This window comes from Dendronephthya gigantea, unplaced genomic scaffold (assembly GCF_004324835.1).
Source record: "Dendronephthya gigantea isolate DGI-Jeju-01 unplaced genomic scaffold, DenGig_1.0 000254F, whole genome shotgun sequence".
Taxonomy (NCBI): Eukaryota; Metazoa; Cnidaria; class Anthozoa; order Malacalcyonacea; family Nephtheidae; genus Dendronephthya; species Dendronephthya gigantea.
Genome location: NW_021163264.1, coordinates 14,400 through 40,447, shown reverse-complemented (window position 1 = coordinate 40,447; position 26,048 = coordinate 14,400). Strand labels below are relative to the sequence as shown.

At 35.6% G+C, this 26,048-nt stretch overlaps 1 protein-coding gene and 4 long non-coding RNA genes across 7 annotated transcripts in view; all 5 read left to right on the top strand.

Annotated features, from left to right (window-relative positions):
* The window catches only part of LOC114540912, a 62,697-nt gene that overhangs the window by 34,328 nt on the left and 2,321 nt on the right, over positions 1 to 26,048 (top strand). Inside the window, exons 15-27 of the mRNA XM_028560908.1 lie at positions 7,155 to 7,204; positions 7,767 to 7,803; positions 8,673 to 8,722; positions 9,097 to 9,160; positions 9,470 to 9,507; positions 9,848 to 9,905; positions 10,109 to 10,152; positions 10,308 to 10,468; positions 10,605 to 10,702; positions 10,882 to 10,929; positions 11,346 to 11,721; positions 12,168 to 12,350; positions 12,574 to 12,655. Of these exons, the coding sequence (XP_028416709.1) occupies positions 7,155 to 7,204; positions 7,767 to 7,803; positions 8,673 to 8,722; positions 9,097 to 9,160; positions 9,470 to 9,507; positions 9,848 to 9,905; positions 10,109 to 10,152; positions 10,308 to 10,468; positions 10,605 to 10,702; positions 10,882 to 10,929; positions 11,346 to 11,721; positions 12,168 to 12,350; positions 12,574 to 12,655 (1,289 nt within the window). The remainder of the gene's footprint in view (positions 1 to 7,154; positions 7,205 to 7,766; positions 7,804 to 8,672; positions 8,723 to 9,096; positions 9,161 to 9,469; positions 9,508 to 9,847; positions 9,906 to 10,108; positions 10,153 to 10,307; positions 10,469 to 10,604; positions 10,703 to 10,881; positions 10,930 to 11,345; positions 11,722 to 12,167; positions 12,351 to 12,573; positions 12,656 to 26,048) is intronic.
* LOC114540905 lies at positions 1,077 to 4,542 on the top strand. Its single transcript, XR_003689153.1, has 3 exons — positions 1,077 to 1,307; positions 2,803 to 3,010; positions 4,458 to 4,542. It is a non-coding gene; the product is annotated as an uncharacterized LOC114540905 (long non-coding RNA).
* On the top strand, positions 5,124 to 5,348 carry LOC114540903. The gene is made up of 2 exons (XR_003689151.1): positions 5,124 to 5,184; positions 5,259 to 5,348. It is a non-coding gene; the product is annotated as an uncharacterized LOC114540903 (long non-coding RNA).
* On the top strand, positions 15,145 to 18,380 carry LOC114540902. Of its 2 annotated transcripts, XR_003689150.1 has the most exons (4): positions 15,145 to 15,373; positions 16,640 to 16,847; positions 18,018 to 18,071; positions 18,296 to 18,380. It is a non-coding gene; the product is annotated as an uncharacterized LOC114540902 (long non-coding RNA). The 2 variants fall into 2 exon arrangements; XR_003689149.1 differs by lacking the exon at positions 18,018 to 18,071.
* Positions 18,575 to 24,079, top strand: LOC114540898. 2 transcript variants are annotated; one of them, XR_003689146.1, is made up of 7 exons: positions 18,575 to 18,638; positions 18,953 to 19,028; positions 19,103 to 19,192; positions 19,483 to 19,548; positions 20,866 to 20,902; positions 22,543 to 22,592; positions 24,037 to 24,079. It is a non-coding gene; the product is annotated as an uncharacterized LOC114540898 (long non-coding RNA). The 2 variants fall into 2 exon arrangements; XR_003689145.1 differs by lacking the exons at positions 20,866 to 20,902; positions 22,543 to 22,592; positions 24,037 to 24,079 and having other exon boundaries at positions 19,483 to 20,859.

The window sequence follows — 26,048 nt, the reverse complement described above, 5'->3', positions numbered from 1 at the left end:
GGTACGTGCATGAAATCAAATTGCTAGACTTTAAACAAGTTGCCTGTCGTGATTTCGCAAGCTAGAAGATATTCTCATAAGCTTTCTCTCGAATCGCCATCTTTTGGTTTTTACAAAAACTAAGCTAGTAAATCGAACTTTTATAAACCCTTGCCGTCGCCCATGCCGCTGACCAGTCAACTTTGTGCAAAAATTAGCCAACTTTACGGAGCTATTGCGAGCAAACTAAATGAAATAAAACTCTCATTTTCGGCCATGTTCTTAACAATATTGTATTAAAAGCGAAGCGGCCACATCGGTTTGTATGAAACCGGTTCGCGAACTCGGAGCCAGCTCCGTTTTCGCGAACCCGGAGCCACGAACGCCAAGCTGAATATCCTGTCATACCATTCTGCCATCAAATAAGACATCTCATTGGTGGCCAGTAGGAAGAACATATTTGCGAGCAGTGTTGACGAACTAAGCTAATGCTCTGAACTTATACAGCTATGAACTTATTCATGTTCTCGGTAATTGGTCAATCATCCTAGTGCCAATTGCTCTTTTTGGTACTCTCCTCTTCAATGATCAATCGAAGTTAGAAATTCACCTGACCTGCACCATTCCGGAGAAAGTTAACATCACCATGTGGAAGCCACTGGCAGAGAGCTGCTTTGATCAACCAGAAAGTTACGGCAAGTGTCGACAATTACCTATGAACCGTCTGAGAGTATTCTGCTGAGAACTCTCGGCCATTATAAGACCAATGGTCTGACTGTGATTGCAGGAGAGTAAAGGAGCATTATTAAACTAGTTTAGAGAACAGGCTGTGCAAATGTTTGTATAAGATCAATTGCAAACATCATTGTAAATAGTTGTTAAGTGCATGAAATTATGAATATATATCAGTAGATACATGTAAGTTTGAATTTTTCGCAGTGACTACTAAAACAAGAATTCTCTGCAGGCGTCACGGCTTGTTACGTCATTATGCATAAGATCTATTTCAGGTTTACTCGAGTTTAAGCTGCCAAGTTATTCAACCATCCAGGTTAAGCATGAGTTCAGTGCCCGTCCTGAGAAGACTGAGGACTAACGAAGACAAATGGCGCAAATTGTGAAAAAAATAAGCATTTGCTCATGATCGTTTGCTTTTGTTACTTTGTAGAATTTAAAGGCGAATACTTTTGCAACAAAATGTAGTATTTTAGACTCACCGTTCAACCATGCCAGTGATCAAGGTACGGGGAGTCGAAATTGATTTCCCATACAAGCCTTACGACTGCCAAGTAAACTATATGAGCAAAGTGATTGAATGTTTGCAAGAGGTTGGTACTTGGCTTACATTTTATTTTGTTTCGAATTTTGATGGTGTTTAACATAGTCCTTGTCTGAGATGATTATGAGAGTCTTGTGTACAATTCTTGTTAGTCTCTGATTGCTGAGACATCGGCTCTGATGCATTCCTATTCTCTTATCTGTTGATTTGCATTTTAACTCAATGTTTATGTAGTACTAGTACAGTACTCTTGGTGATATAAACTCACAAATAACACGTTTTGTTCCTGTATTTTAAAAAGGGTATAGCATGAACAGTTGCAGAAGATTATCAAAAAATTTCCATCAATATCAGCTATTATTAATCTGGATCCATTCCAGAAATATTTTTACAATAAATTTAGTCTTTGTTAATCATTAATCAATTAGAAAAGAAAGGACCAAAATCTTAAAATGTCTGCATTTCACAATTTTGCTTCCTGGCGCACTAACCCACACAAAAATCTTCAGATTTACCAGCCAATGTATATTTTTAAAAAATCACTTGAGGGCTGTTTACATGAGCCCTATAGGGAAGGCTAGCTAGCCCTACCAAGCGAGATAGCTCGTGCTACTATGAATCCATACTAAAGAAAAATTTTGTTTTCATTAGAGGAGGGCCAGCGCCCTACCAGGCGAGATCTCGTTATTGACTACCCGAGATCTTGCCTGGTAGGGCTGGAAATTTTCCATGTAAACGTAACAGGGCCAGCTATAGCTAAAGATTTGACATCAGCGATGACACTATTTGACGGTTCCAGCTTTCTTCATTAATTTTTCGAAGCAATAACAGAGTATACTGTTGAAAAATCATCAGGAAAAGTAAAGATATTTTAAATGAAATAATGAAAATAATAATTTTGTGTTTTTTTTGCCAGCCATTTTGGTTTTTAGTGCCAAAATGTGCCATCCAGACTCAGCCCTAGATGTGGGGCTAAAATTTTTCATGTAAACAGAGGTGAAAAACAGCCCTACAGGTTGGGCTAGCCTTCCCTTCCGCTAGGGCTCAGGTAAACAGCCCTTTAATGTCTTTAATTTCCATCATTTCGACTTTGGTACAAACAAAAGAATTTTACCTGACAGTTAGCCACAAGAATGAAAACTTGAAAATTGTAGCAGCACATTATCTGGCAATTAATTCACACAAATATGATTTTTATTTGTATCAATTTTTGTGTCTACTATTTAACTATTTTATTTGTTTTGTGTTATAATATCTTACCTTTGCTCCTCCATCTTTAAAGTTCAAAGTTTTGTACTAAATGTTGCTAAAATATAATTAGGTGTTAAGGGTTGGTTTGCATTAATGTAAATTATTTTTGGGTTTGTCATTAATATATGAGTCAAGTTATCAACAATTACTAAAAAGCTGTGTATTTTTTTCTTTTAGTGTTATATATGTCTCACCCCCACCCTGCCTAATTGTGGCTCACCCCACCATACACCCCATACATTATAACACAAATAGCCAGCTTTCTGCAGACAATAACATCCTAGCATTTTTAGGGTAAAAATGGTATCTTAGAATCACCAACAGGAACTGGAAAAACATTATGTTTACTTTGTGCAACACTGGCCTGGAGAGACACATTTGTAGCTCGCTTGCAACTGAGTATGAAGGTTCAAGAAAATAAAGCAAGTGGCCAGTTTTGTGATGATTTAGAAAGAAACCTTGGGCATGCTGCTGATGGCTGGATGTCAGAAGAAAGTGAAGGTAAAATCCGTAAATGTAAAGTGAAGTGAAGGTAAACTATTGTAAAATGTGAGTCTGATTTGAACGCATATATATTGCCTATTATCTGGGCATAAAGTCCATAAGGGCATTTAGTCTAGTTTTTATGAAAATAAAGTAGCGAGATCTATAGTTCAGGTATCTTCTGTCAGCCTATAATTAAGTCTCGAAATTGATACACGGAACGATTTTTAACGAAAATTCCAAGCGCAACAGGTTTCTGAAGTCATTCAACTTTCGTATAACTTTGTTTACATTGTGATTTTTGCCCTTAATAACAAGACACAACTTACTGTAAAAGGTTAGAAAAAACACAATTTCAAAACAACATCTTCATGAATCTTCATATAATCTGATGAAATTATGTTTACCTGAAAAATGGCGTATGTGTTGCTTTTAGATTTTGTTGCCATTTTCAATAATTAGAATTTCGAACTTGTTTAGGAATATTCCACATTTTCAATAAAACAAAGGGCTAAAATGTAAAAATGGTGAAGAGGAACCCGGTTGAAACTGTAATATTGATATTATATTTCTTACCAAGCGAAAAATAGTAAACATTTTGCTGATATACTTCTCAACGGCGGATCTAAAATGCGAATGTTACGATTTCGCGCCAAAATGGAGAAACTGTAGCGACCTCAGGAACCAATCAGAATGCGGGCTAGACGCTATAATTAATCAAAGAACCAATAGCTGCACGTTTTTTCATCGCATGACCAAACAACAGAAATGATGTAGTAAAGCAATTGTGTTTTACATGCGCTCAGAAAGTACAATTTCAAAGATTTTCTTACTTGTTTGCTTTATATTCTTTAAGATTTCTGCAATGAGCCTTTATATAGCCTTTTATCAAACGATCTGACGTCAAATAAACAAGATAATTTTGCCATAGGTCAACCTGTTTGTCTTTTAAAATGTACTCGTTCATAATATTTTTTATCACTTCACAATAATATATTCACCGCCATATTTATAATAATATATTTATAAACGCGTATAGCTATTGTTTCTTTGATTATTTGGATGTGAGCATATCCTGCTTATCTAGCTCACATTCAGCTAAATATTCTAACCGAGAAGCTTCCTGATATATTTTTTCTCTATTAATCTCCCGAATATTTAATCCCAAAAATCATCTACACATCAAGAACTCATTCACAACTTACACAAGTCGTAAATGAACTGAAGAGTACAGTTTACAAGTAAGTTAATTATACTCGCGGCTCATATGATATAAGGCATTTTCAAATTTCAACTGGCTTGAGGTTGAATTAAGCCCGGCATTCACAGCCTCAAACCCGAGCGCAAAAACAACGCAGGGTAACACGATTAACATGAAGCCCTGAGTGCTGAGTTCAACCGGGAAACTAAGATTTAACTGTGAGGAAAATTTGAAATTGACGTTTTCTATTTATTTTTGTTTCAGACCGAAAGTATGCGTGCTAGGATCACGTGACCAGCTGTGCATTCATCCCCAGGTTCCTGAACAAGAAACACACACGGCCAAGGCAAGTATAAATGACTTCGTTGGTAAACAGGCTTGTAGCTGAAATACATACCATATACCCATTTTCTTGCCAGGTCGATAAACTGAATAATTCACTATCTACAGTATAGGTGCATAGGTAGTAGTATAACCACGCTCGGGATATTTTGCCCTTAAAATAATCCCCACAGTTCATGAAGGTTTTTTTATTTTTACAGGCATTTTTGCCGTACGAAAGTGTTATCAAAGACGTGTCATTACTATAATATGCTTGAACAAGGTACTACCACTAAGAAGTGTTTTTATTTGGCTATTCGGCCATTGCCATTGGCGAATACAGTATCGTCAGAGATTGTTTGGTATTTCCCTTGCAAATAGACACTTTAAATTTGAGGGCTTTCCCCTGTCAATCTAACTAGAGTGATGAATTTATATGGTCCATTCATGTTCGGAACCTAGAGTCTTTAGTCTGTTTTTGCATTCAATTCGGCACATAAAAAGTCCGACGTCTAGAACGGGCCTGCATTTTATTGCATGCCTAACAAGCTCATTTAAACAGGAACTTATTGTTAATTTCTGTATCTCTTGTGTGTAGATGATTCCTGTAAGAGTTGGCATCGGAGATTTTGGATATTGAGGATCTTGTTCGACTTGGGAAGAAAGAAAGGTGACAATAAATGCGACAAGTTCGTGTAAGTCATTTTGAGCCTGATCGTTTTGATATATTTATTATTTTTATAGTCGCTGTCCTTATTTCATCTGTGAAAAATTCCATTTGTGAAAAATGCTGACATTGTATTCATGCCGTACAATTATTTAATCGATACAAAGGTATTTGACTCGACTCTTCGATTTGACTGCTTTTAAAGCCGATTTTCCGCCTAAAAAAATTCACTCTCGTGAAAAGAAGCGGTTTTTAAATATTTACCGCGAGTTGCTTGGTATGTATTTTTGAATCCATAAGCCTGCATGCATTCTTTTGAACGTAAGAGATCAGTATCTTCGTATACCTACCATCCCCTCCCCCCTAGCATCGAGCCTGTATCTGTAGGGATAGCTCATTCAGCTGAATTGGTCAAGATATATTAAATATATCCAACAAAGTTTTCCTCTTTAATATAGTCATGCAATCAAACGACATTGATATTTCAAAGAGTATTATCATCTTCGACGAAGCACACAATATTGTAAGGGGATGTTCTTTATGTATAAAGAATAAAATACCTCCTTTCAAAGATCATCACACAGAAATTTTCTGTGGATCTTTTGAGTATGGAAGACTTAGTTGTTGCATGATTGTAGCAAGCAACCTTGCAGACCTCGCTTCTACAAGACAACAACTGCTAAAGTTCTTCCGGAAAAAGAGCACAGCCAAAAATCGCAATGATGCCACAATTGGTACAGACCTGTAGATAGGTTCCTAAAGCTAAAAATATGAAATCTGAGCAAAGGTTTCTTGAGTAAGTTCAATTAAACCGCCGAATGTTTTAAAACAGAACTTTTTCCTTGCACACATTCTGAAGATACATTATAATTTTGAATTTAACAACTCGTGGCGTAATGTAAAACGACGAACAGGACTGTAAATCTGATGTTCGGCTAAAATGGCTCAAGATAAATCACCTTTGAAGAAAGAATCACTACGTATATTATAGGCACTTTTTGAACACTCTGGTGTAAATGAGAGTCAACGAGGCTTAAGAAATCGTTGTACATTACCACAAGATTGTAGATTGCATACTTCAGCATAAATATGTACTTACATAAAATAATTATAGGTACTTATTTATACTATACATTTTCCATATTACGAGGTAATCGCGAACGCTGACTCAGTGTCTCGCTTGCTCACCAAAACTCGCGGGCGCAAAAGTATTAATTATCTACGTCAACAAAGGACCGCTCACTTGTCGAAATTTTTCGAGAGGTTCACATTTCGCGAAGTTAGTTCGTTGCAAATTGTTTTCAAAGGCGTTGTTATATTGCTGTTCAATATTCTACATTGAAATTATCGAGAAAATATGTAAGTATATTTAAGATTTTATTGTTTAGTGTAAAAATAATTGTGGTTACATATATTTTTTGTTTTAATTCATTTTGCGTATTATTAAGCTTAATTTATAAATATAAAGAGAGAAAGTGTTTACACAGTTCCGCTTGTGTTTCGGAAGGAAAGAATTTAGTTCACCGTCGAAATCGACAACGTAAACTGGTTTTGAGATTTGATTTAAGAAATGGAAATCAAAATTATACTTAAACACCGCAGTTCAGCGGAACGAACAAAGTAAATGCACGCGCAAATAAAAACGCGCGCGTAAATCCAAACGCCCGTTCCACGTCAATTCACGGCTTTGTAATAAGAATTTTTGTGTAACATCTTTACATTTGCGTATGAATGGCCTAGAATTGGGTTCTGCGTGTTTTGGGGGCCTCACTCTCTAAACGTTTAAAACTTTCAACATTATTCATGCATTTTTTCTTTCCCCTCTGTCCAGGAATATCAATTCTAATGATTCTCGGATCTCCTATAAGGTATGAATTAGTTTTCTTTTGTGGCTCTGTGATTTTAAGAATGAATTGGAAATCGGGAATTAAAGCAGTACTTTAATAAGCTTATAAACGTTCTAATTTTCACAGGAGGAATCAGTATTTTCGTTTGAAGAAGAAACGTTTGAGAGATCTCTGAGGTATGATCTTTATTTACATGGCGTCTAGCTATAGCATAAGGATGTTTTATTATACTGACACGTGTTTGTCTTCATTTTGGGGAAATATTATTCATCTGTGATACGAAAATTAACGATGATAATAATACGTAATATTTTATTATAAAGTATAATAAAAAAGGTATTCCTTGCGTCACGACAAACCATACAAGTGCTTCTTACTCATTTAGCTACCCTCATCTTTCAACGCAAGGGGGAGATGTTTAGTTTATATGGAATTTTTTTTTCTGTCAGTAGGACAAAAAATTTAGCAAACTTTCTGGGAGCGGTTGTTCGAAAGGCGTTTAGCTCAAACGGTGCATGAATAAGCCAAAGTTTAAAAATACTCTCATACATCTTGTATACGGCTTTGTAATAAGAATTTTTGTATAACATTTTTACATTTAGGCGTATGAATGGCCTAGAATTGGATTCTGCGTGTTTCTCGCTCTCTAAATGTTTAAGACTGCGCTTCGATCTTTAAGGGAATTTTTGTTTAAAACTTTTAACATTATTCATGCATTTTTTCTTTCCCTCTGTCCAGGAATATCAATTCTAATGATTCTCGGATCTCCTATAAGGTATGAATTAGTGTTTTTCTTTTGTGGACGGTTCTGTGATTTTAAGAATGATTTGGAAATCGGGAATTAAAGCAATACTTTATTAAGCTTATAAACGTTCTAATTTTCACAGGAGGAATCAGTATTTTCGTTTGAAGAAACGTTTGAGAGATCCCTCAGGTATGATCTTTATTTACATTGCGTCTAGCTATAACATAAGGATGTTTTATTATATTAACACGTGTTTGTCTTCATTTTGGGCAAATATTATTCATCTGTGATACGAAAAAATAACGATGATAATAATACGTAATATTATTATAAAGTATAATAATAAAAAGGTATTCCTTGCGTCACGACAAACCATACAAGTGCTTCTTACTCATTTAGCTACCCTCATCTTTCAACGCAAGGGGGAGATGTTTAGTTTATATGGAATTTTTTTTCTGTCAGTAGGACAAAAATTTAGCAAACTTTCTGGGAGCGGTTGTTCGAAAGGCGTTTAGCTCAAACGGTGCATGAATAAGCCAAAGTTTAAAAATACTCTCATACATCTTGTATACGGCTTTGTAATAAGAATTTTGTATAACATTTTTACATTTAGGCGTATGAATGGCCTAGAATTGGATTCTGCGTGTTTCTCGCTGTCTAAATGTTTAAGACTGCGCTTCGATCTTTAAGGGAATTTTTGTTTAAAACTTTTAACATTATTAATGCATTTTTTCTTTCCCCTCTGTCCAGGAATATCAATTCTAATGATTCTCGGATCTCCTATAAGGTATGAATTAGTGTTTTTCTTTTGTGGACGGCTCTGTGATTTTAAGAATGAATTGGAAATCGGGAATTAAAGCAATACTTTATTAAGCTTATAAACGTTCTAATTTTCACAGGAGGAATCAGTATTTTCGTTTGAAGAAGAAACGTTTGAGAGATCTCTGAGGTGTGATCTTTATTTACATTGCGTCTAGCTATAACATAAGGATGTTTTATTATATTGACACGTGTTTGTCTTTATTTTGGGGAAATATTATTCATCTGTGATACGAAAAAATAACGATGATAATAATAATGTCGGCATCGCAAAGGCGTAGGTTTGAATTCTAACAAGGCAACGATACCTGACAACTTTTTCCTCGACTATTCCTGGCTTGAATTTGGGATGCATTAGTAAAACTTAATATATTACGTAATATAAGACTTAAATAAACGTAATTGATTTACCTTCCGAATATATAAACCTGTTCTTTTATTTGGTGAGGTTACAGACTTTTACCACTTCAAGTCCCCTACATTAATACAAAATATCGTTTTTAGTGCTGGTAGTGTCCAGTGTTCATTTGATTACGTAAACGCGTCTCAAATCTCGGAGTATTCTGAGGTAAAGAATTTTTTATTATCAATTGAAAAATAAGTTTGCTTTTTTATCACGTGTATATTGATCTCCTAAACAGTTGCATAATTTTAGGTTGTATTCTAATTTTTCCTGATATAATTCATGATTTGAAACAAAGGAAATTACTCTAGTTGATGTTGTAAAATCCGTGCATAAATATTCTAGGAAGTAGTATGGTTATGAGATATTGAAATAACACATGTTATTATTTCAAAGGCGCGTCTTTGCTGTTTGAGTTTGAGAAGTCAGTTCAACTCTCCACTTAACCAGACTTTTTACTATTTACTATTTCAGTTTTTACGCTTCTTTGACATGGAGTATTCCTGGGATTGGTAAGATTTTATTTATCTAAGATTTCAGTCTTTCAAAGTGCTATAGTTTGAGGGTTTTATGATGCGTTTTCTAAGCCGAATTTAGTGGGGTCATCCAAGGGCCGCGGAAAATTGCTAAGTGTGCGCCAGCCTCGACCAAAATTTAAAACACGCCCCTGTTTGCGCCTATCTTAACTTAGCGCAATATTTCTGGGCACCCTCTATTATATACGTCGACAAATATGTAGCTTCATGTTTGTACCGACAATTAGGTGGTAAAAAATAGGGCAGCAATTTCTAAATGCGATATTCTTCATCTTTCATTTTTAACTAAATATTCTTTATTTTCATTAATGCACAGTGGAAACCAACATTCTGCCGGTGAACTCTTCCAAATCTCACAGTCGTCTCAACAAATGGTAAGAAATGAGCACTTACAATCCAAAACTCTTTTTGAAGATTAAATTTATCTCAAAATAACAATGAAAGATCGGCAAACTTCAGTACTTTTGATTCTAAAAAGTTTTTGTTCAATAATATTTTGATATTAATGCAATTAAATAGAAACACAATAAGCACAAGTCAACTCACTAATCCATAACGATATTCTTTATGTTTATAGCTTCAATCTTGCTCAACTGCATTTCCAGATAGCACAAATGAAAGGTAGGCGCGGTATTTATTGATAATTTAAGATGGTGTAGCTACATGCAGTCCGTAAAGTAAACAAACAAGTTAACAACAGCTGTATTTATTAAAATATTCCCATTACACTCCTCAATTTAGATATATTAAAAAAATTTTCAATTTATATTCCCAAGCATCTATGACGTGAAGAGAAAGCGTAACATTTTGAAAGAAAAACTCATCAAGTGGAAAATCATGAAAGAAAGCCAAGTCAAACCTTCCCAACCTTCAAATGTGCCACGCGTCACTAGAGTTGTCGATGGGGAAAACCTTGTTGAAGTTTGCAAGTCAAAAGGCAAGTCGATTCTAACGTTATAGAAATCACGAACCTATTTTTTTAGCATTTGTTTTTTTATTCTAAAATCCATTTTACTTTACATATTTCTTTAGTTATTTAGTTGTATTAACAAGCAATTGCTTTTGACTTTCAGGTGTGACATACTACTTTATCGAAAATGGCTTGATTGGCGAAGGTGGATTTGGTGGAGTTTTCAAGGGTTATGCCATAAAAGGAACCAAAAAAACACCGGTAATTCTTACAAAATGTCTCTCCTTCCAAAAGCAAACAATCCTCGGCATTATTTGCCATTATGCCCTCCATGCTTCTGAGATGAAGTAAAATGCCCAAATCTTACTAGTTGTCAGCCATACCGTTGAATTTTTCAGGAAAACCATCGATGTAAGCGGTTAATTTTTTTCTACTCTTAGGTCGCCCTGAAATTTGTAAAGTATAAAACGGTTCGTGAGTATCGCAAGGTGAGTAACAGTAAGGTCGTTGAAACTCCGCGAGGTTGACGTTATGGGCATAGGAGATGATATAGCTTACAGTCCGTGAAAATTGAGTGTTGCAAACATATTAAATGATTAATTTTGTTAGCCGTTTCCACTCATGACGATATTGAATTACCATTTTGAATCAAAGAGGTATCTAATTTCCAGGCTGAATTTCAAAATTAATTTAAGTTACCTAAAATTTCGTGAAATCAGCAATGGTTCTTTGATTGTATCAAAGATTTGTGTAGCATGAAGAAAAGTAATCATTTTCGCATTGTCCACCATCACTTTTGAAACAGCGGACAGAAGCGGGTACTGTACTAGGACACCCTATCGAACAGTTGTCATTCGTTTGCTAAACAACGATATCGAATTCTCCTACAATTGTTCTTTAACAGGATAAAGACCTCGGTGATGTACCAAGTGAAGTGTATTTCCTGAAGAAGATGAAAGATCATCCAAATGTCATCAAGTTCTATCATTATCAGTTTTTATCATCTGAGGAATTTGTGATCATTTGCGAAAGACCGACTCATTGCAAAGATCTCCGAAGCCTCATGTGGGACGTTGGAGGTTTCTTCACCGAGGATGAAACTCAACAATGCATGAAGAAGTTGGTCAACGTTGTATTGGCGATGTCCAAGAAGAACATCGTTCATCGTGATCTGAAATTGGAGAACATCCTTTATGATTTTGATACTGGTGAAATCAAGTTGCTTGATTTTGGATTTGCAGGGTATCATAAACCTGGCAACCTAGTTGACGCATTCTGTGGTGAGTAAACTTTCCTGGAATGTCATGAATAATTTACCTCTGCAACCTCGTACCAGCGTGGGCCTTGGAGCGGAGGTAAAAAGGCCCTGGGTACGAGGTTGTTATCTCTGTTGTCTGAGTTTTAATCACCAAATTCCGTTCCCATGCACCTTTAGCGTGAGATTTTGTTATCATAAAACAAATTTGTCTTTCGAATTTCTCTTCCAAAGTAGCAATTCATCAGCTACATTGTTAAAAATCCTTGATCAAACCTGTGAGAATTTACTTTCTCAGGTTTCAAAATACTGGCTTTAATTTTAGTCAGGTTTAATCTGTTGTAAAACTATCAACCCCAGTAATATTTCTCATTTTCTTAAATTTCAACTTTTCCGTCGTTTGTCATTGCTTAGTAGTTTTATTCCATTCAAAGACTGGTTAATTTCATTGTACATGTTTTATTCCCTCAGGCACTCCATACAATATGCCTCCAGAATACATTCTGCATGAATTGTATGATCCTTGCAAGGAAGCTGTGCGGTCTATTGGAGTCATGATATATGAAATGTTGCACGGCGAACCAGCTTTTACGGATTACACAACATTTGCAGATGTTATCTCAGGACCGCCAAAACTGGATGATTTATCTGAAGGTGAGTTAAATTCATGAAATTATAACAGGTTAGAGAAAGCCGGAAAATATAGAGATCAGCATTCATACATATATTCCCGAATTCCCTTTTGAAGTTGGAATGCATATCAATTACACCAACCGTTGTTGCTAAGAATATTTAAATCTTGCTTGTTGTTTTTTCGTTTTTCTCATATATACGACAAGGCCATCCAGGATTTTGTATTCGAATTTTTTATCTGTAGATTTGCAAGACCTAATGAGAAAATTATTTAGCATGGACCCAGCGGCCCGACCAAGTATAAAAAAAGTTGCAAAGCACTCCTGGTGAGTAACTTCACCTTCAACTAATATCAATATGTATTTCGGAGACGGTGTGATCCCGAAATAGTGCAACAATATGCCTAGGTTCCTAGTCAGTGGTCGCAGCGACGATGTAAACGTGCTTTACTGATGTACTGATGTTGAATACTGAGTTGTTAAATCATGCATTTGATGTTGGTTACTATCCACCTTTGCTGGTTGCGAAGCCTTTGCAACGTTATTTCTAATTCTGTCTAATCGTTTACATTTTGAAACAAGGCTGTGTAGTTGTGAAAGTTGTTTTGCTGTGTCTATTAGCATGACAATATTCTTCAAATCATCAGGATTAGGGGTCTATGGCAACAATTATAGAAATTATGTTTTTTTCTCTTTAAGGTTGCGAGTAAAGCGTTCATATACTGAACGACTGTCATCCTTTTTCCGTCGTATTTTCCACAGACGTCGTGGTTCGTACGACGTCTCTGCCGTGGCCATGGCCAAACAAACGTCATTCCAGGCTCTTCACCAAACAGCTGGAAGCAAATCGCCAACAATCAGTGGCCAGTCATCTGTTGGCCAGTCATCTGTTGGCCAGTCATCGAACCAATCCCAGATAAACAGTCAGGAATTGTTGGAGACGTCCATGGAAGAAAATTACCAGGAATGGCCGTTCACTGTCGATGAGCCGGCCAGCCATTGCGACCAGTAGTTACCATTCTGATGACAGGATATTCAGCTCCAGGCTTGTGGCTCCGGGTTCGCGAAAACGGAGCTGGAGTGATTAGTTTTCATACAAGCCGATGTGGCCGCTTCGCTTTGGAAATCGAAAAATTTAAAAAGGCCTTAATTTTTCTTTTTTATATATATTCTTAAGAACATGGCCGAAAATGAGAGTCTTATTTAGTAGCTCCGTAAAGTTGGCTTTTTTTAAAGCTGGCGCAAAGTTGACTGGTCAGCGGCTGCTTTATAAAAGTTCGATTTACTAGCTTTACGACGAGTTTTTGTAAAAACTCAAAGATGGCCATTCGAGAGACAGCTTATGAGAATCCTTATACTTCTAACCTTCTAGCTTGCGAAAACACGACAGGCAACTTCTGTAGCCGTCTGATTTCATGCACGCACCCGTGACATAAATTTTAATCCGGATCCCTTCGCGAAGGCAACTAGCCCGGTTACTGCGTTTTTCCACATAGGTTTATTGAACTGTAAATGTCATATGATCAATGTCAATGTAAATGTCATATGATCAAATGTTATATTGATCATATGACATTTACATTGACATTGATCATATGTGGAAAAACCTATGTGGAAAAACAAAAATTTGCAGAAACCGGGTTAGTTGCCTTCGCGAAGGGATTACATTTATATCACGGGTACGTGCATGAAATCAAATTGCTAGACTTTAAACAAGTTGCTTGTCGTGATTTCGCAAGCTAGAAGATATTCTCATAAGCTTTCTCTCGAATCGCCATCTTTTGGTTTTTACAAAAACTAAGCTAGTAAATCGAACTTTTATAAAGCCTTGCCGTCGCCCATGCCGCTGACCAGTCAACTTTGTGCAAAAATTAGCCAACTTTACGGAGCTATTGCGAGCAAACTAAATGAAATAAAACTCTCATTTTCGGCCATGTTCTTAACAATATAACAAAGAAAAATAGCCTTTTTAAATTTTTCGATTACCATTGAAAGCGAAGCGGCCACATCGGTTTGTATGAAACCGGTTCGCGAACCCGGAGCCAGCTCCGTTTTCGCTAACCCGGAGCCACGAACGCCAAGCTGAATATCCTGTCATACCATTCTGCCATCAAATAAAACATCTCATTGGTGGCCAGTAGGAAGAACATATTTGCGAGCAGTGTTGACGAACTAAGCTAATGCTCTGAACTTATACAGCTATGAACTTATTCATGTTCTCGGTAATTGGTCAATCATCCTAGTGCCAATTGTTCGTTTTGGTACTCTCCTCCTTCAGTGGTCGATCAATCGAAGTTGGAAATTCACCTGACCTGCACCATTCCGGAGAAAGTTAACATCACCATGATTGTGACAGTCACTGGCAGAGAGCTGCTTTGATCAACCAGAAAGTGTCGACAATTACCTATGAATCGTCTGAGAGTATTCTGCTGAGAAGTCTCTAGGCCATTATAAGACCAATGGTCTGACTGTGATTGCAGGAGAGTAAAGGAGCATTATTAAACTGGTTTAGAGAACAGGCTGTGCAAATGTTTGTATAAGATCAATTGCAAACATCATTGTAAATAGTTGTCAAGTGCATGAAGTTATGAATATATATCATTATATGAAGTTTGAATGAAATTGTAAGTTTGAATTTTTCGCAGTGACTACTTAAAACAAGAATTCTGTGCAGGCGTCACGGCTTGATACGTTATTATGCATAAGATCTATTTCAGGTTTACTCGAGTTTCAGCTAGCTTTTAGCTCTAAATTCAACCATCCTGGTTAAGCATGAGTTCAGTGCCCGTCCTGAGAAGACTGAGTACTAACGAAGACAAATGGCGCAAATTGTGAAAAAAATAAGCATTTGCTCATGATCGTTTGCTTTTGTTACTTTGTAGAATTTAATTAAGGCGAATACTTTTGCAACAAAATGTAGTATTTTAGATTCACCGTTCAACCATGCCAGTGATCAAGGTACGGGGAGTCGAAATTGATTTCCCATACAAGCCTTACGACTGCCAAGTAAACTACATGAGCAAAGTTATTGAATGTTTGCAAGAGGTTGGTTTGCCTACATTTTATAATTATTTTGTTTTGAATTTTGATGGTGTTTAATAACATAGACCTTGTCTGAGATGATTATGAGAGTCGGTACGATTCTTGTTAGTCTCTGATCGCTGACACATCGACACTGATGCATTCCTATTCTCTTATATGTTGATTTGCATTTTGATTCAATGTTTATGTAGTACAGTACTCTTGGTGATATAAACTCTCAAATAACACGTTTTGTTCCTGCATTTTTAAAAAGGGTATAGCGTGAACAGTTGCAGAAGATGATCAAAAAATTTCCATCAATATCAGCTATTATTAATCTGGATCCATTCCAGAAATATTTTTACAATAAATTTAGTCTTTGTTAATCATTAATTAATTAGAAAAGAAAGGACCAAGATCTTAAAATGTCTGCATTGCACAACTTTGCTTCCTGGTGCACTAACTCACACAAAAATCTTGAGATTTACCAGCCAATGTAAATTTTTAAAAAATCACTTGAGGGCTGTTTACATGAGCGCTATAGGGAGGGCTAGCTAGCCCTACCAAGCGAGATAGCTCATGCTACTATGAATCCATACTAAAGAACAATTTTGTTTACATTAGAGGAGGGCCAACCCTACCAGGCTAGATCTTGCTATTGCCTACCCAAGATCTCACCTGGTAGGGCTAGAAATTTTCCATGTAAACCTAACAGGGCCAGCTAGCTAAAGATTTGATGTCAGCGATGACACTATTTGACGGTTCCAGCTTTCTTCATTATTTTTCGAAGCAACAACAGGGTATGTTGTTGAAAAATCATTAGCTAATCTCATCGCTAATCTCCATCATTTCGACTTTGGTACAAACAAAAGAATTTTACCTGACAGTTAGCCACAAGAATGAAAACTTGAAAATTATAGCAACCCATTATCTGGCAATTCACCTAAATATATTGATTTTTATTTGTATCAAGTTTTGTGTCTACTATTTTATTTGTCTTTTGTTATATCTTACCTTTGCTCGTCCATCTTTAAAGTTTTGTACAAATTGTACTAAATGTTGCTAAAGTATAATTAATGATCAATATATCATCAGGTGTTAAGGGTTTGTTTGCTTAATGTAAATTATTTTTGGGTTTGTCATTTAAAATATATGAGTCAAGTTATCAACAATTACTAAAACGACTAGGTGGGGAGGTGTTATGTGTAGCTCACCCCCACCATACCACCCCCATACATTATAACATAAATAGCCAGCTTTCTGCAGACAATAACATCTTAGCATTTTTAGGGTAAAAATGGTATCTTAGAATCACCAACAGGAACTGGAAAGACATTATGTTTACTTTGTGCAACACTGGCCTGGAGAGACACATTTGTGGCTCGCTTGCAATTGAGTATGAAGGTTCAAGAAAATAAAGCAAGTGGCCAGTTTTGTGATGATTTAGAAAGAAACCTTGGGCAAGCTGCTGATGGCTGGATGTCAGAAGAAAGTGAAGGTAAATGTAAAGTGAAGTGAAGTTTAACTATTGTAAAATCTGAGTCTGATTTGAACGCATATATATTGCCTATTATCTGGGCATAAAGTCCATAAGGGCATTTGGTCAAGTTTTTATGAAAGTAAAGTAGCGAGATCTATAGTTCAGGTACCCTACTGTACAGCCTATAATATACAGTCGAAATTGACACACGGAACGATTTTTAGCGAAAATTCCAAGCGCAACAGGTTTCTGAAGTCATTCAACTTTCGTATAACTTTGTTTACATTGTGATTTTTGCCCTTAATAACACGCCACAACTTACTGTAAAAGGTTAGGAAAAACACAATTTCAAAAAAACATCTTCATGAATCTTCATATAATCTGATGAAATTATGTTTACCTGAAAAATGGCGTATGTGTTGCTTTTAGATTTTGTTGCCATTTTCAATAATTAGAATTTCGAACTTGTTTAGGAATATTCCACATTTTCAATGAAACAAAGGGCTAAAAAATGTAAAAATGGTGAAGAGGAACCCAGATGAAATTGTAATATTGATATTATATTTCTTACCAAGCGAAAAATAGTAAACATTTTGCTGATATACTTCTCAACGGCGGATCTAAAATGCGAATGTTACGATTTCGCGCCAAAATGGAGAAACTGTAGCGACCTCAGGAACCAATCAGAATGCGGGCTAGACGCTATAATTAATCAAAGAACCAATAGCTGCACGTTTTTTCATCGCATGACCAAACAACAGAAATGATGTAGTATGAGCAATTGCGTTTTACATGCGCTCAGAAAGTACAATGTAATTTCAAAGATTTTCTTACTTGTTTGCTTTATATTCTTTAAGATTTCTGCAATGAGCCTTTATATAGCCTTTTATCAAACGATCTGACGTCAAATAAACAAGATAATTTTGCCATAGGTCAACATGTTTGTCTTCTAAAATGTACTCGTTTATAATATTTTTTATCACTTCACAATAATATATTCACCGCCATATTTATAATAATATATTTATAAACGCGTATAGCTATTGTTTCTTTGATTATTTGGATGTGAGCATATCCTGCTTATCTAGCTCACATTCAGCTAAATATTCTAACCGAGAAGCTTCCTGATATATTTTTTCTCTATTAATCTCCCGAATATTTAATCCCAAAAATCATCTACACATCAAGAACTCATTCACAACTTACACAAGTCGTAAATGAACTGAAGAGTACAGTTTACAAGTAAGTTAATTATACTCGCGGCTCATATGATATAAGGCATTTTCAAATTTCAACTGGCTTGAGGTTGAATTAAGCCCGGCATTCACAGCCTCAAACCCGAGCGCAAAAACAACGCAGGGTAACACGATTAACATGAAGCCCTGAGTGCTGAGTTCAACCGGGAAACTAAGATTTAACTGTGAGGAAAATTTGAAATTGACGTTTTCTATTTATTTTTGTTTCAGACCGAAAGTATGCGTGCTAGGATCACGTGACCAGCTGTGCATTCATCCCCAGGTTCCTGAACAAGAAACACACACGGCCAAGGCAAGTATAAATGACTTCGTTGGTAAACAGGCTTGTAGCTGAAATACATACCATATACCCATTTTCTTGCCAGGTCGATAAACTGAATAATTCACTATCTACAGTATAGGTGCATAGGTGTAGTATAACCACGCTCGGGATATTTTGCCCTTAAAATAATCCCCACAGTTCATGAAGGTTGTTTTTACTATTTTTACAGGCATTTTTGCCGTACGAAAGTGTTATCAAAGACGTGTCATTACTATAATATGCTTGAACAAGGTACTACCACTAAGAAGTGTTTTTATTTGGCTATTCGGCCATTGCCATTGGCGAATACAGTATCGTCAGAGATTGTTTGGTATTTCCCTTGCAAATAGACACTTTAAATTTGAGGGCTTTCCCCTGTCAATCTAACTAGAGTGATGAATTTATATGGTCCATTCATGTTCGGAACCTAGAGTCTTTAGTCTGTTTTTGCATTCAATTCGGCACATAAAAAGTCCGACGTCTAGAACGGGCCTGCATTTTATTGCATGCCTAACAAGCTCATTTAAACAGGAACTTATTGTTAATTTCTGTATCTCTTGTTGTAGATGATTCCTGTACAAAAGAGTTGGCATCGGAGATTTTGGATATTGAGGATCTTGTTCGACTTGGGAAGAAAGAAAGGTGACAATAAATGCGACAAGTTCGTGTAAGTCATTTTGAGCCTGATCGTTTTGATATATTTATTATTTTTATAGTCGCTGTCCTTATTTCATCTGTGAAAAATTCCATTTGTGAAAAATGCTGACATTGTATTCATGCCGTACAATTATTTAATCGATACAAAGGTATTTGACTCGACTCTTCGATTTGACTGCTTTTAAAGCCGATTTTCCGCCTAAAAAAATTCACTCTCGTGAAAAGAAGCGGTTTTAAATATTTACCGCGAGTTGCTTGGTATGTATTTTTGAATCCATAAGCCTGCATGCATTCTTTTGAACGTAAGAGATCAGTATCTTCGTATACCTACCATCCCCTCCCCCCTAGCATCGAGCCTGTATCTGTAGGGATAGCTCATTCAGCTGAATTGGTCAAGATATATTAAATATATCCAACAAAGTTTTCCTCTTTAATATAGTCATGACAATCAAACGACATTGATATTTCAAAGAGTATTATCATCTTCGACGAAGCACACAATATTGTAAGGGGATGTTCTTTATGTATAAAGAATAAAATACCTCCTTTCAAAGATCATCACACAGAAATTTTCTGTGGATCTTTTGAGTATGGAAGACTTAGTTGTTGCATGATTGTAGCAAGCAACCTTGCAGACCTCGCTTCTACAAGACAACAACTGCTAAAGTTCTTCCGGAAAAAGAGCACAGCCAAAAATCGCAATGATGCCACAATTGGTACAGACCTGTAGATAGGTTCCTAAAGCTAAAAATATGAAATCTGAGCAAAAGGTTTCTTGAGTAAGTTCAATTAAACCGCCGAATGTTTTAAAACAGAACTTTTTCCTTGCACACATTCTGAAGATACATTATAATTTTGAATTTAACAACTCGTGGCGTAATGTAAAACGACGAACAGGACTGTAAATCTGATGTTCGGCTAAAATGGCTCAAGATAAATCACCTTTGAAGAAAGAATCACTACGTATATTATAGGCACTTTTTGAACACTCTGGTGTAAATGAGAGTCAACGAGGCTTAAGAAATCGTTGTACATTACCACAAGATTGTAGATTGCATACTTCAGCATAAATATGTACTTACATAAAATAATTATAGGTACTTATTTATACTATACATTTTCCATATTACGAAATAATCGCGAACGCTGACTCAGTGTCTCGCTTGCTCATTAAAACTCGCGGGCGCAAAAGTATTAATTATCTACGTCAACAAAGGACCGCTCACTTGTCGAAATTTTTCGAGAGGTTCACATTTCGCGAAGTTAGTTCGTTGCAAATTGTTTTCAAAGGCGTTGTTATATTGCTGTTCAATATTCTACATTGAAATTATCGAGAAAATATGTAAGTATATTTAAGATTTTATTGTTTAGTGTAAAAATAATTGTGGTTCGCATATATTTTTTGTTTTAATTCATTTTGCGTATTATTAAGTGGCTTAATTTATAAAATATAAAGAGAGAAAAGTGTTTACACAGTTCCGCTTGTGTTTCGGAAGGAAGAGAATTTAGTTCACCGTCGAAATCGACAAAGTAAACTGGTTTTGAGATTTGATTTAAGAAATGGAAATCAAAATTATACTTAAACACCGCAGTTCAGCGGAACGAACAAAGTAAATGCACGCGCAAATAAAAACGCGCGCGTAAATCCAAACGCCCGTTCCACGTCAATTCACGGCTTTGTAATAAGAATTTTTGTGTAACATCTTTACATTTAGCGTATGAATGGCCTAGAATTGGGTTCTGCGTGTTTTGGGGGCCTCACTCTCTAAACGTTTAAAACTTTCAACATTATTCATGCATTTTTTCTTTCCCCTCTGTCCAGGAATATCAATTCTAATGATTCTCGGATCTCCTATAAGGTATGAATTAGTGTTTTTCTCTTGTGGACGGCTCTGTGATTTTAAGAATGAATTGGTAATCGGGAATTAAAGCAGTACTTTAATAAGCTTGTAAACGTTCTAATTTTCACAGGAGGAATCAGTATTTTCGTTTGAAGAAGAAACGTTTGAGAGATCTCTGAGGTATGATCTTTATTTACATGGCGTCTAGCTATAGCATAAGGATGTTTTATTATATTGACACGTGTTTGTCTTCATTTTGGGGAAATATTATTCATCTGTGATACGAAAATTAACGATGATAATAATACGTAATATTTTATTATAAAGTATAATAATAAAAAGGTATTCCTTGCGTCACGACAAACCATACAAGCGCTTCTTACTCATTTAGCTAACCTCATCTTTCAACGCAAGGGGGAGATGTTAAGTTTACATGGAATTTTTTTGTGTCAGTAGGACAAAAAATTTGGCAAACTTTCTGGTAGCGGTTGTTCGAAAGGCGTTTAGCTTAAACGGTGCATGAATAAGCCAAAGTTTAAAAATACTCTCATACATCTTGTATACGGCTTTGTAATAAGAATTTTTGTATAACATTTTTACATTTAGGCGTATGAATGGCCTAGAATTGGGTTCTGCGTGTTTCTCACTCTCTAAACGTTTAAGACTGCGCTTCGATCTTTAAGGGAATTTTTGTTTAAAACTTTTTAACATTATTCACGCATTTTTTCTTTCCCCTCTGTCCAGGAATATGAATTCTAATGATTCTCGGATCTCCTATAAGGTATGAATTAGTTATTTTCTATTGTGGACGGTTCTGTGATTTTAAGAATGAATTGGAAATCGGGAATTAAAGCAGTACTTTAATAAGCTTATAAACGTTCTAATTTTCACAGGAGGAATCAGTATTTTCGTTTGAGGAAGAAACGTTTGAGAGATCTCTGAGGTGTGATTTTTATTTACATGGCGTCTAGCTATAACATAAGGATGTTTTATTATATTTACACGTGTTTGTCTTCATTTTGGGCGAATATTATTCATCTGTGATACGAAAAAATAACGATGAGAATAATACGTAATATTTTATTAAAAAGTATAATAATAAAAAGGTATTCCTTGTGTCATGACAAACCATACAGGCGCTTCTTACTCATTTAGCTACCCTCATCTTACAACGCAAGGGGGAGATGTTAAGTTTATGTGGAATTTTTTTTGTGTCAGTAGGACAAAAAATTTAGCAAACTTTCTGGGAGCGGTTGTTCGAAAGCCGTTTAGCTTAAACGGTGCATGAATAAGCCAAGTTTAAAAATACTCTCATACATCTTGTATACGGCTTTGTAATAAGAATTTTTGTATAACATTTTTAAAATTTAGGCGTATGAATGGCCTAGAATTGGGTTCTGCGTGTTTCTCGCTCTCTAAATGTTTAAGACTGCGCTTCGATCTTTAAGGGAATTTTTGTTTAAAACTTTTTAACATTATTCACGCATTTTTTCTTTCCCCTCTGTCCAGGAATATGAATTCTAATGATTCTCGGATTTCCTATAAGGTATGAATTAGTTATTTTCTTTTGTGGACGGTTCTGTGATTTTAAGAATGAATTGGAAATCGGGAATTAAAGCAGTACTTTAATAAGCTTATAAACGTTCTAATTTTCACAGGAGGAATCAGTATTTTCGTTTGAAGAAGAAACGTTTGAGAGATCTCTGAGGTATGATCTTTATTTACATTGCGTCTAGCTATAACATAAGGATGTTTTATTATATTGACACGTGTTTGTCTTCATTTTGGGCAAATATTATTCATCTGTGATACGAAAAAATAACGATGATAATAATACGTAATATTTTATTAAAAAGTATAATAATAAAAAGGTATTCCTTGCGTCACGACAAACCATACAAGCGCTTCTTACTCATTTAGCTACCCTCATCTTTCAACGCAAGGGGAGATGTTAAGTTTATATGGAATTTTTTTTCTGTCAGTAGGACAAAAAATTTAGCAAACTTTCTGGGAGCGGTTGTTCGAAAGGCGTTTAGCTCAAACGGTGCATGAATAAGCCAAAGTTTAAAAATACTCTCATACATCTTGTATACGGCTTTGTAATAAAAATTTTTGTATAACATTTTTACATTTAGGCGTATGAATGGCCTAGAATTGGGTTCTGCGTGTTTCTCGCTCTCTAAATGTTTAAGACTGCGCTTCGATCTTCAAGGGAATTTTTGTTTAAAACTTTTTAACATTATTCACGCATTTTTTCTTTCCCCTCTGTCCAGGAATATGAATTCTAATGATTCTCGGATCTCCTATAAGGTATGAATTAGTGTTTTTCTTTTGTGGACGGTTCTGTGATTTTAAGAATGAATTGGAAATCGGGAATTAAAGCAGTACTTTAATAAGCTTATAAACGTTCTAATTTTCACAGGAGGAATCAGTATTTTCGTTTGAAGAAGAAACGTTTGAGAGATCTTTGAGGTAAGATCTTTATTTACATTGCGTCTAGCTATAACATAAGGATGTTTTATTATATTGACACGTGTTTGTCTTCATTTTGGGCAAATATTATTCATCTGTGATACGAAAAAATAACGATGATAATAATACGTAATATTTTATTATAAAGTACAATAATAAAAAGGTATTCCTTGCGTCACGACAAACCATACAAGCGCTTCTCACCCATTTAGCTACCCTCATCTTTCAACGCAAGGGGGAGATGTTAAGTTTATGCTGAACTTATTCTAGTGTCAGTAGGAGAAAAAATTTAGCAAACTTTCCGATGCCTTTGAGAAGTGGCCTTCCGCAGAAATCAAACCTTCTCCTTTATGATGCCGGTGCAATGATCTTTTTTTTAAGCTACACGGGTAGCTCATAGGAGCGAGCGTTGTTAGTGTGTATTTACGATGGTAATGTCGGCATCGCAAAGGCGTAGGTTTGAATTCTAACAAGGCAACGATACCTGACAACTTTTTTCTCGACTATTCCTGGCTTGAATTTGGGATGCATGAGTAAAACTTAACATATTACGTAATATAAGACCTAAGTAAACGTAATTGATTTACCTTCTGAATATATAAACCTGTTCTTTTATTTGGTGAGGTTACAGACTTTTACCACTTCAAGTCCCCTACATTAATACAAAATATCGTTTTTAGTGCTGGTAGTGTCCAGTGTTCATTTGATTACGTAAACGCGTCTCAAATCTCGGAGTATTCTGAGGTAAAGAATTTTTTATTATCAATTGAAAAATAAGTTTGCTTTTTTATCACGTGTATATTGATCTCCTAAACAGTTGCATAATTTTAGGTTGTATTCTAATTTTTCCTGATATAATTCATGATTTGAAACAAAGGAAATTACTCTAGTTGATGTTGTAAAATCCGTGCATAAATATTCTAGGAAGTAGTATGGTTATGAGATATTGCAATAACACATGTTATTATTTCAAAGGTGCGTCTTTGCTGTTTGAGTTTGAGAAGTCAGTTCAACTCTCCACTTAACCAGACTTTTTACTATTTACTATTTCAGTTTTTACGCTTCTTTGACATGGAGTATTCCTGGGATTGGTAAGATTTTATTTATCTAAGATTTCAGTCTTTCAAAGTGCTATAGTTTGAGGGTTTTATGATGCGTTTTCTAAGCCGAATTTAGTGGGGTCATCCAAGGGCCGCGGAAAATTGCTAAGTGTGCGCCAGCCTCGACCAAAATTTAAAACACGCCCCTGTTTGCGCCTATCTTTAACTTAGCGCAATATTTCTGGGCACCCTCTATTATATACGTCGACAAATATTTAGCTTCATGTTTGTACCGACAATTAGGTGGTAAAAAATAGGGCAGCAATTTCTAAATGCGATATTCTTCATCTTTCATTCTTTAACTAAATATTCTTCATTTTCATTAATACACAGTGGAAACCAACATTCTGCCGGTGAACTCTTCCAAATCTCACAGTCGTCTCAACAAATGGTAAGAAATGAGCAGCTTACAATCCAAAACTCTTTTTGAAGATTAAATTTATCTCAAAAATAACAATGAAAGATCGGCAAACTTCAGTACTTTTGATTCTAACAAATTTTTGTTCAATAATATTTTGATATTAATGCAATAAAATAGAAACACAATAAGCACAAGTCAACTCACTAACCCATAACGATATTCTTTATGTTTATAGCTTCAATCTTGCTCAACTGCCAGTTTCCTGATAGCACAAATGAAAGGTAGGCGCGGTATTTATTGATAATTTAAGATGGTGTAGCTACATGCAGTCCGTAAAGTAAACAAACAAGTTAACAACAGCTGTATTTATTAAAATATTCCCATTACACTCCTCAATTTAGATCTATTAAAAAAATTTTCAATTTATATTCCCAAGCATCTATGACGTGAAGAGAAAGCGTAACATTTTGAAAGAAAAACTCATCAAGTGGAAAATCATGAAAGAAAGCCAAGTCAAACCTTCCCAACCTTCAAATGTGCCACGCGTCACTAGAGTTGTCGATGGGGAAAACCTTGTTGAAGTTTGCAAGTCAAAAGGCAAGTCGATTCTAACGTTATAGAAATCACGAACCTATTTTTTTAGCATTTGTTTTTTTATTCTAAAATCCATTTTACTTTACATATTTCTTTAGTTATTTAGTTGTATTAACAAGCAATTGCTTTTGACTTTCAGGTGTGACATACTATATCGAAAATGGCTTGATTGGCGAAGGTGGATTTGGTGGAGTTTTCAAGGGTTATGCCATAAAAGGAACCAAAAAAACACCGGTAATTCTTACAAAATGTCTCTCCTTCCTAAAACAAACATTCCTCGGCATTATTTGCCATATTGCCCTCCATGCTTCTGAGATGAAGTAAAATGCCCAAATCTTACTAGTTGTTAGCCATACCGTTGAATTTTTCAGGAAAACCATCGATGTAAGCGGTTAATTTTTTTCTACTCTTAGGTCGCCCTGAAATTTGTAAAGTATAAAACGGTTCGTGAGTATAGCAAGGTGAGTAAAGTAAGGTCGTGAAACTCCACGAGGTTGAAGTTTTGGGATAGGAGATGATATAGCTTACAGTCCGTGAAAATTGAGTGTTGCAAACATATTAAATGATTAATTTTGTTAGCCGTTTGCACTCATGACGACGTTGAATTGCCATTTTGAATCAAAGAGGTATCTTATTT